The sequence below is a fragment of the Babylonia areolata genome, chromosome 4 (genome assembly GCF_041734735.1).
Source record: "Babylonia areolata isolate BAREFJ2019XMU chromosome 4, ASM4173473v1, whole genome shotgun sequence".
Taxonomy (NCBI): Eukaryota; Metazoa; Mollusca; class Gastropoda; order Neogastropoda; family Buccinidae; genus Babylonia; species Babylonia areolata.
The window spans coordinates 57,578,356-57,588,161 of record NC_134879.1 but is presented as its reverse complement, the minus strand read 5'-3'; the positions used below and the strand labels follow the sequence as shown (position 1 = coordinate 57,588,161).

Genomic DNA, 9,806 nt, shown 5'->3' with positions numbered 1-9,806 from the left:
ATAGACAGATAAATGATACAATAGATAAATGAATTAATAGATGGATAAACAAAACGATAAACAAATGAATAAGTATCACCAGCAGCCGTGGCGAAGTAGTCAACGTCGCGGACTGACGGCTGGGAGGACGAGAGTTCGATTCCCAGGGGAGGTGGGGTTTTCGGCCCGCGGCCGGCTCCTACCCAAAGTTCAGTGTTCTATGGGCTTAAAAGGGAAGGCTGGGGCCACACAGTTGAGTATTATCTACTTTACGGATGCGTCTTGGGTGTGTTGCTCAAAATGTCCTGACCAACACTGTAAGTGTTCATATCTGTCTGGCCAGTTAACGACAGGATGATATTATGAAAGGGAGCGTAGAGTTCAGCCTTGTCACATAGACCCAAAACTAAATGGACCCATGTTGCTACATTTCTTAATAACCATCAATATTACCCCATCTTCATCACCAGCAAGACAAAAATGTCCCAAATCATGAAGCCTTTCATGCAATGCTCTCATGGTGACCTCAGTTTCGACCCCCGTGCTTGGGGTGAATCCTGTCAAGGTGTCCAGTGTCGGCAGATTCATGGGGAACTGTTGTAGGGGGGACGTTGTGGTGGTCACCACTCTTAGTGGGGAGGGGGGAGCTGTGGGGGAGGTGGGGGGGGGAGTGGCTCCGCGACTAAGCTATCATTGTCGTCAGTAGGGGGCTTAGTAGATGGTATCCTAAGTGCGTTAAATCAGAACAGACACTACTGAACATCAACATCAGCACAGGTTCTCCTCTGGTGTGTGGCCTCCTGACGACCTAACATCGATGGTTCCCTGTGGAGTGCTGACACTCTGACTGCGACAGGCGAACCCGAGTGTGGCTGTGTATGGGGGACTCGGAATGAACGGTGTGGAGTAATGCACTGGAACGGAGCACATGATCGGACAGCAAAAAATGAAAGACAATAACTAACTAACTAACTGAATGAATGAATGAATGAATGAATGAACTGATGAAATGAAAATAGAATAAAATACAATATGAAAAAGCACAAAGGGTGCTGTAAGTCCATGTGGTAGCAGCTGTTGCCAGCTGCCGAAGCGAAATTGGAACAAAACGTCTGTATCAAGTAAAGATCGCGCGGAGCAGATGTATAAAACCACCACGTTGTGTCAGCACATTACTTGAAGGCGACCACAGCACACACCCTTGTGTACCACCGTGATTCCAGTCGGCACTGCTGTTTACAGGTGAGAGCCTTTCGGAGTAAAATAAAAAAAAGAAAAAAGAAAAAAAAGGACGTTATGTTCATCAAAAACTTCATAGATGTATTTCATTAATCTTTATTGTTATGATACAAATCTGCTACCTTTCCAATTTCACATCTGCCAGTTCGACCGTTTTCTTCTTTGACAGGCGGCCATATTGTGGTCTTGCCTTGTCTTGCCAGTCACAACCAGCTAAAAAAACATTAACCCATTGCATGGACGAACAGCTAAACTTATTTTACCTAACCACTCCCTGTCAACAGACAAGAAATTAACAAAACTGGAAATATTACCACTTTACAAACAATTCGATTACAATAAGATGGTCCTCATGTTCAAAGTATAGAAAAACATGTCACCACCCTCAGTCACCTTGTTCAAAGAGCATCAGAGCGTTACGATTCAGATAATTATATTTTACCTCGTGTACGTATCGATTTGTACAAATCTGGCTTGCATTGTTTGGACCATCTGTTTGGAACTCTCTTCCTTCGTTCATTAAAACGTGCGATTCATTACGGTCCTTCAAATCAAGCCTACGAAAACTTCTGCTCCACAAACAAAAGACCCCCAAAGCAAATATAACCAGCCGAACAAAAACGTCATGCCGTTTTCTGTGAATTCTGTATCTGTACCTTTACATACACTGAAATGTTTATTTCATTTTCTACCGTTTGTGCTTTCATGTTTTACTTGTTCGCCAGTTGATTGGATGATATAACCTGTAGCATTAGCATCGGCATATCAATTACGACTGTATATGTACAATGACAAGTTGTGTTTCCCGTTCTCTTTATAATAATAATAATAATGATAGTATTTATATAGCTCTGAATCTTGTGCAGAGACAAATCTAAGCGCTTTCACACTAGTCATTCACACACATGCATAACTCTAAAACTGAAGAAACTGAAGACAAGGAAGAGGCAATGGAGGGATATTATCTTGTGAAGAAGTGGGTTTTAAGGCCAGATTTGAAAGAGCTGAGTGCGCTATCTGTTTCTCACTTCAGTCATGTCTCTGTGTGTGTATCAGTATGCGTGTGTGTGTTTTGGGTCGGAGTGAGTGTATACATGTGTGGGGGTGGGGTTGTGTGAATGTGTTTGTTATATTACTTTTACAATGTTGATGATGCTTATTACCATTATCATTCATAGTAGTAGTAGTAGTAGTAGAAATGGTAGTATCAACAAAAATCATTATTGTTGTGTTGTTATCGTTATTGTTGTTATTGGTGTCACATGGACAGATTGGAAGACAAGGAAATGCCGAAAATCTTTATCCTTGAGTAATTAAGTTTTTTTTCCTTGAATCTTGCAGTGTGTTGTGTAACATATATGTACTGCACTTTTTTTGTCTTTGTTTTTGTTTTCTTCCTTTTGGTGTTGGTTTTTTATCCTTCTGTATGCACTGCACACGATTTATCGTACACATCGTTCCCGTACTAAAATCATTTTGTGTACCATGTACCGACATCGTTACATCTCCTGTTGCACATACACATTTCTTTCCTCCGTGTAATGAATTGCAAGAAAACATTCGCGGCTTATATCAAAGATTGACATTAGCCGACAGCCAAGTGAGAGCTGTATGACTGATGATTTCTCCACTGCGATGGAAAATCATTTTTAGCTTCGTCTTTTGTGAAGAACTATCACTCTCAAACTAGGAGGCAAGGTTGCACTGGCTCTTAGTCCTACGGCATCGGGGGCTAGTTGGCCTTTGGGAACCATCCCATCGCCGACTGTCATGAAGCCCTCTTGGCTAAGAGAGTGGTGTAACTTGTGCAAGACGTTCTCCACTATATAACCAGATTCTAGGCCAGACAGTTGGGACAGTAGTTGCCTCCTCTGGTGTTCTGATGGCCATAGTCGGACACAGCTGACTAACATACCGAAAACAATCACAGGAACTTTAAACAACAGCGCACATGTTCAAGCTAAATGTGCTGTGCGCTTCCAGTAGCTTGTGCACGGGCACATGAAAGGTAAACAGCCGAAAAATGTACTCGTTTAGTCTATACACCCTCTGTGCCAAAACAAAGAACTGCTGCGAACTTAGTAATACAAGTTCCCCGCTGTACCCCCCCCCCCCCCCTCCCAGCACCCCCCCCCCCCCGCCCTCCCGCCCCCCCTTCCCCGAAGCCTTTAGAAATTTTGCATTCCAGTAAATCCTTTGGTGTTCAAGGCTCTGCGATAATACGTTTTCATCCACTGTGCGGCCATTTTCCGATAGCAGCGCCATCTACCTACCATGACACTGGTGGAGATGCCGGACAAGTCCGGATCGACGCTGAAGCTTCTGGAGGTGGACGGGAAGCTGTTCACTCGGTTACCTGTGGACAACGTGAAGAACTACCGTCACCTGCCCATCAGACACGACGACGTCATCCTGTGTGCCTACCCCAAGTCAGGTCAGTGGCTGGCTCTGTGGCCGGAGGGCTAACACGATGGTGGTCATCCTGTGTGCCTACCCCAAATCAGGTCAGTGGCTGGCTTTGTGGCCGGAGGGCTAACACGATGGTGGTCATCCTGTGTGCCTACCCCAAGTCAGGTCAGTGGCTGGCTTTGTGGCCGGAGGGCTAACACGATGGTGGTCATCCTGTATCACGTGACTGCTCCAAGTGGTGCTGCCACCCCATAACGATGTCGGTTATGATGACGATGGTGATGGTGATGTTGTGATGATGATGATGATGATGGTGGTCGTGATGATGATGATGATGGTGATTGTGATGATGATGATGATGGTGATGATGATGATTATGAATGTGATGATGATGATGATGATGATGGTGGTGGTAGTGATGTTGATTACGATGATGACCATGATGGTCATGATGACGATGATTCGCAGGTCGTTGATAATTCAATCTGTGGAGCATTTGGATGAATTGATGGAACAACACACTTAGGGCATGGAAAAGAACCCATGGCAACTATGGTGTTTCCACTGGGAAAATCGAATACGATTGCAGAATGGTCAGTGCATTTATCTGACAATGCAGTGAGGATGTGGGTTCGAATCCCGATATCACATTTCTCCCAAGTTTCACTGGATAATCAAACTGAGCGTCAAGTCATTTGGGTGAGATGAAAAATCGAGGTTCCGTGTGCAGCGCGCACTTGGGGCACTGAAGAGATAACCCATGGCAACGAGAGTAACTGTCCTCTGGCACAATTCTGCAGAACTCCACACTGATACGTGCACAAAATTAATATGTCAAGCATGCACAAAAGACCTACCAAAGCACGTTGGGTTATGCCGCTGGTCGCTTCATCTGGCCTATCTGATGTGGCGCAGCGTATTTTGCACAAACGCAGTCACGCGAACATCAGAAAGTGAAACACACTGTGCTTTGTTGGGAGTGTGGGAGTGTGGTGTTTTGCTCAGTGAGTGACGGCTTGGGTTTTTCGCGTCATGCTCATGTCAAGTTTTTATTTCATGATGGTAAATTGAATACGCAAGAATTGCTGTTTTACATCAAGCCATCAATGAAAAAAAAGAAAAGAAAAGAAAACGAAAAGGAGAATAAAAGAAAATAAGAGAAAAAATATAGAAGAGAGAGAGAGAGAGAGAGAGAGAGAGAGAGAGAGAGAGAGAGAGAGAGAGAGAGAGAAGCATGAAAAGCAACAATAACAATAAAATGCATATATATATATATATATATATATATATATATATATATATATATATAGACAAGAATATTGATACAAAAATACACAACTGCATTTCTATTCTACATACACACACACACGTACACACTCACACACACACACACACACACACACACACACAACCGTCCAAAAACACTTATAGTGAACAGACGTTAAACTGAAGAAGAAAACACACACACAACTGAACACAAATTCTCGGACACAATTAAACCATGCCCATCCCACCCACATGCACATGTTCCCTTCTTGGTCTGTGTGTACAACGAGCCTGTTCGGTCTGAATAAACGGTTTTCATAAGAAAAAGATTGATGAAACAGGTGGTGTTGTTTTTTGTGTTTTTTTTTTTCTTTCATTTGCCTTGACCTCCCAGGCACTTGTGTTGGGTATCCACAGTCCGTGTGCAGCTTGCGTAGAAACTGGCAAGCCTAAGAAACAAGCAACAGAAGCATATGAAGGGCCAGGCGTCAGACATCTGATACAGTGATCCAGTGTTCACCAGTGATCAGGGTTGGAGGCCCTGTTTCGGCATGGTCCTGTGTCCCTGGGAAAGGCGCTTTACTCCGATTCTCCTCACTCTGCCCAGGTGTGAGTGGCTACCTGACTTCGGTCAGGGAAGGTTGTAACGGGGGAAGGAGAGGACTGGGCGCCGCCTTCCTGTGCCGAGTCCTGGACACGGAGGATCGGAAGTCACTGCCCCGATGGCCGTTAAAGGTTAAGGGACCTTGAACCTTGAACCTTAAACCTTGACCCCAGGCACTCACTGGCTGTGGGAAGTGAGCACGATGCTGCTGGCCGGCAAGGCGGAGACGGTGCCCTACAACAAGAGCCAACAGATGATGGAGAACTGCTCGGCGGACGACCTCGCGCGCTTCCCCTCCCCGCGCGTGCTCAACACGCACGTGCACTACGACGACCTGCCACGTGACGCCCTGGCGCTGGGCACGCGGCTGATACTGGTGGCCAGGAACCCCAAAGACGTGGCCGTGTCCATGTACAACCACCACGTGGGACTGGTCAACTATTTCCACTACTCCGGTGCTTTCGGGGACTGGCTCACCCTGTTCCTGGAGGGAAAAGGTGGGAAAGGGGTGTGGAGGTGGGGAGGGTGAGGGTGGTGGGACGTAGGATGGAGGTGGGTACTGGGAAGTTTCGCGTTGCATTATGTTGCGTTGCGTTGCGTTGTGTTGTGTTGTGTTGTGTTGCGTTGTATGGTGTTGTGTTGCATTGCGTTGTGTTGCATTGCGTCTGTCATGTTATGTTTTGTTGTGCTATGTCGTGTTGTGTCGTAGGGGTATGGGGTGGACAACATATATTATATCATATTATATCATACGATGATATATTATATTGTATTATCCCAAGGGAGACCTCATTGACACAGTGCAGGGCCACTCACCTTTTTCTGTCAGCTAGTTTACTTATTTTACTGTAGGTAAAACCAGACACAGAAACCCGTAGGAGAATAAAGTAAACTAATTTACAGTTGTAGTAGTAGTAGTAGTAGTAGTAGTAGTAGTAGTAGTAATAGTAGTAGTAGTAGTAGTAGTAGTAGCAGCAGCAGCAGCAGCAGTTATAGGAGTAGTAGTAGTAGTTGTTGTTGTTGTTGTCCAAACATGTGCGTAGAAGGCTTTCACATCACGGATGATGACGTGTCATCAAAACGTTCACAGATTTGTTTATCAACGTCACACCTGCCTGTACACAGAAACACAACATTTGAATGCAAAACACATTGCTGAGGATCTGATGGAGACGAATACCCTCAAACCCATTTCACCAAAAAGCAAACAAACAAACACGCGCGCGCGCGTGTGTGTGTGTGTGTTGCAGTGAATAGCGGCTCATGGTTTGACTACATGGTCAGCTGGGAAAAAGTTCTGAAAAGTGACGTCAGAAACCCAATTCACGTCATCATGTACGAGGATATGCAAGAGGTGAGTGAAGCTGGCTTTTCTGCAGTGTCTGCATCCACAGAATTATTACTACTCGTTTCACACTCTTTAGATTAAAACTACTCGTATCACACTGGATATGTTGAGACTAAAACTGCTGGATTCTACAGACGTACTACGACATCAGACACTATGACCCAAACGCGAGCCAAAACCCTGACAGCCAGGAAGAAAGAAAAAAAAGAAAAAAAAAAGAAGACAAGATTGTGTATTCATACGTGCGTGCGCGCGTATGTGTGTGCACGCATACGTTCGTAATCCAGAGTTATGATTCATATCTGTAATGAGCAGGATCCTGTAAGAGAGACGTCCCGATTGGCTGAATTCCTGGGCGTGACCCTTGACCCGGAAGTGATGGAGAAGATAGTGACGAAATGCTCCTTCTCCAACATGTCTGTGGAAAAAAAGTCTGTCCAGGAGAGTGCGAAGATCCTGTTTCGTAAAGGTGTGTGTGTGTGTGTGTGTGTGTGTGTGTGTGTGTGTGTGTGTGTGTGTGTGTGTGTGTGTGTGTGTGTGTGTGTGTGTGGTGTATGCATGCTTGTGTGTGTGTGTGTGTGTGTGTGTGTGTGTGTGTAATGATAATGATGATAAAGACTAAAAGTGATAATGATGATGGTAATGATGATACTACTACTACTCCTACTGGTAATAATAATTGCAGTGCAATGAGTGTGTGTGTCTGTGTGTGTGTTTGTGGGGCCGTGCGCGTGTATAATGATAATGATGCAAATGAAAGTAATAACAATGATGGTGATGATAGTAATAATAATAATAAACAAAATTGATTCATCAATCAATCAATCAATCAATCAATCAGTTATTTATGATAGTGGTAACAATTGCAGTGCATTAAGTGTGTGTGTGTGTGTGTGTGTGTGTGTGTGTGTGTGTGTGTGTGTGACAGGAGTGGTAGGGGGTTGGAGGAACGTGTTCACGGTGGGGCAGAGTGAAGACCTGGACGCTTTGCTGGAAGAACGCCTGAAGGAGACTACGTGGACCTTCCGCTATCAGCTGTGAAACTGTGGAGACTCCAGCATCCAGTGTATCTGCTTATAGCTGTCATGTGTTCCGCTATCAGCTGTGGCACTGTGGAGACTCCAGCATCCATTGTATCTGCTTATAGCTGTCATGTGTTCCGCTATCAGCTGTGGCACTGTGGAGACTCCAGCATCCTGTAATGTATCTGCTTATAGCTGTCATATGTTCCGCTATCAGCTGTGAGACTGTGGAGACTCCAGCATCCTGTAATGTATCTGCTTATAGCTGTCATGTGTTCCGCTATCAGCTGTGAGACTGTGGAGACTCCAGCATCCAATGTATCTGCTTATGGCTGTCATGTGTTCCGCTATCAGCTGTGAGACTGTGGAGACTCCAGCATCCTGCTATGTATCTGCTTATGGCTGTCATGTGTTCCGCTATATTAGCTTGCCTCTCGCACAAGCTGTATTAGCTTGCCTCACGCACAAGCTGTATTAGCAGACGACGTTTTCCCTCCTAACCCCTGCACAGAATATGTGACGTCACTCCGCTTACATCATTTTGTCCTCGCCAGACCACGACGGCTCGACCAGTGTCGCGTCGCGGTACGTCATTGGCTGAGAAGAAACTTGTGTTTCTGTTCCACCGTAATTAATTAATAACTCTTTTGTCAGATCAGTAAACTACTAGTATTATATACTGGCAGAATCGTCTCAATTCCATCTTTAAATCTATTCCATTTATGTTTCCTACGTTAAACTGATCTAACGCAGTTTGTAATTTTCAGCGACGAGCTCGTTAAAACTGACCCTGTTCAGGTCACTTAAATTAAGATTATAAATTTATCTTAAATAACCAACACTTCATTTTATACTCATTATAAAGTAGGTGTTGAGCTCTTTCTTTTGCAACTTATCCGACGTAAATTGGTTCAGGAATCATATAGAAATATGTCACTGAACACCTTTAAACAAACACAGTTGTCATCGGATTTTCCGTGATTAGTGACGATCTGCTCGCAAGCCCACGTGACGGCCTTTGTGGTCCGCTAAACTTGCATAAATTGGCACAGTGAGGGATGAGTGGTCATTTCATACCTGGTCAGTCATCTGACCAGAGCCGGCTCTCTCTCTCTCTCTCTCTCTCTCTCTCTCTTGCTGCGTCGAGCAGTGTGTTGTGTCGTGTGTGCCCCCACAACGGCTGACACCTCGCTACGTATTGCTGTAAGTACTAGTGTGTAGAATGTGTTGATTTGTAAGTTGTATTGTTCGACACAGTACTTGTGTTCATATGAGTATGTTCAGTTATTGCTTTGTTCAGTTGATTCTTTGTTCAGTTATTGCTTTGACATGTTAGTCACAGCTCGGCTATGATTGATGTAAATAATTGCCATGTCGTCATCTGCATGGAGCAGTGTTCCATTTGATTCTTAACGTCACAGTCAGTGACGTCTCTGGACACTACTAGTTTGTTCCAGAATATTCTAGTGGGTGCATATGATGCGTTCTTTCTCATTTGCTATCCGGCTGATGGTTACAGTGTTTCACTGATTCTCAGTACTCTAAGATGTGTGTAGTATTCTGCTGTTGTGATTACAAGATAGTGTTGGATTAATACCAGTTATTGGTTAAAGCCACCTGGTATGTATCAGTCTGTTAACTGTAATTTAGTTATCATGCTCTCTCCTATACAGCTTACTCCAGTATAGTGCAACATGATAAACTGATTCATTTGAGTCACTTTGACACAGTATAAGCTTTATCTAATCTATACTGTCAGTGTACTTTCACCAAGTCAGCATCGCTTCAATCACTTTAACTGCACTATTCAAATATATTAGGAATGTCATTTGATGTCAGCGTTTGGTCTTCACACATTTGCATTATGTTGTTGCGTATCCCAAACACGAGTGAATAGTCTTTCCATGTGGTATGTATACATGCGCTTTATTATTCACTT

The 9,806-nt window shown here is 44.3% G+C and overlaps 1 protein-coding gene across 1 annotated transcript in view; it reads left to right on the top strand.

Annotated features, from left to right (window-relative positions):
• The first annotated feature begins 1,174 nt into the window (after nucleotides 1-1,174).
• LOC143281770 (sulfotransferase 1B1-like) overlaps nucleotides 1,175-9,806 on the top strand; it is an 8,956-nt gene continuing 324 nt past the window's right edge. The window contains exons 1-6 of the mRNA XM_076587057.1: nucleotides 1,175-1,221; nucleotides 3,478-3,652; nucleotides 5,671-5,994; nucleotides 6,748-6,851; nucleotides 7,161-7,314; nucleotides 7,774-9,806. The exon at nucleotides 7,774-9,806 is cut by the window's right edge and continues 324 nt beyond it. Coding sequence (XP_076443172.1) covers nucleotides 3,493-3,652; nucleotides 5,671-5,994; nucleotides 6,748-6,851; nucleotides 7,161-7,314; nucleotides 7,774-7,886 — 855 coding nt within the window. The 5' untranslated portion in view covers nucleotides 1,175-1,221; nucleotides 3,478-3,492 and the 3' untranslated portion in view covers nucleotides 7,887-9,806. The remainder of the gene's footprint in view (nucleotides 1,222-3,477; nucleotides 3,653-5,670; nucleotides 5,995-6,747; nucleotides 6,852-7,160; nucleotides 7,315-7,773) is intronic.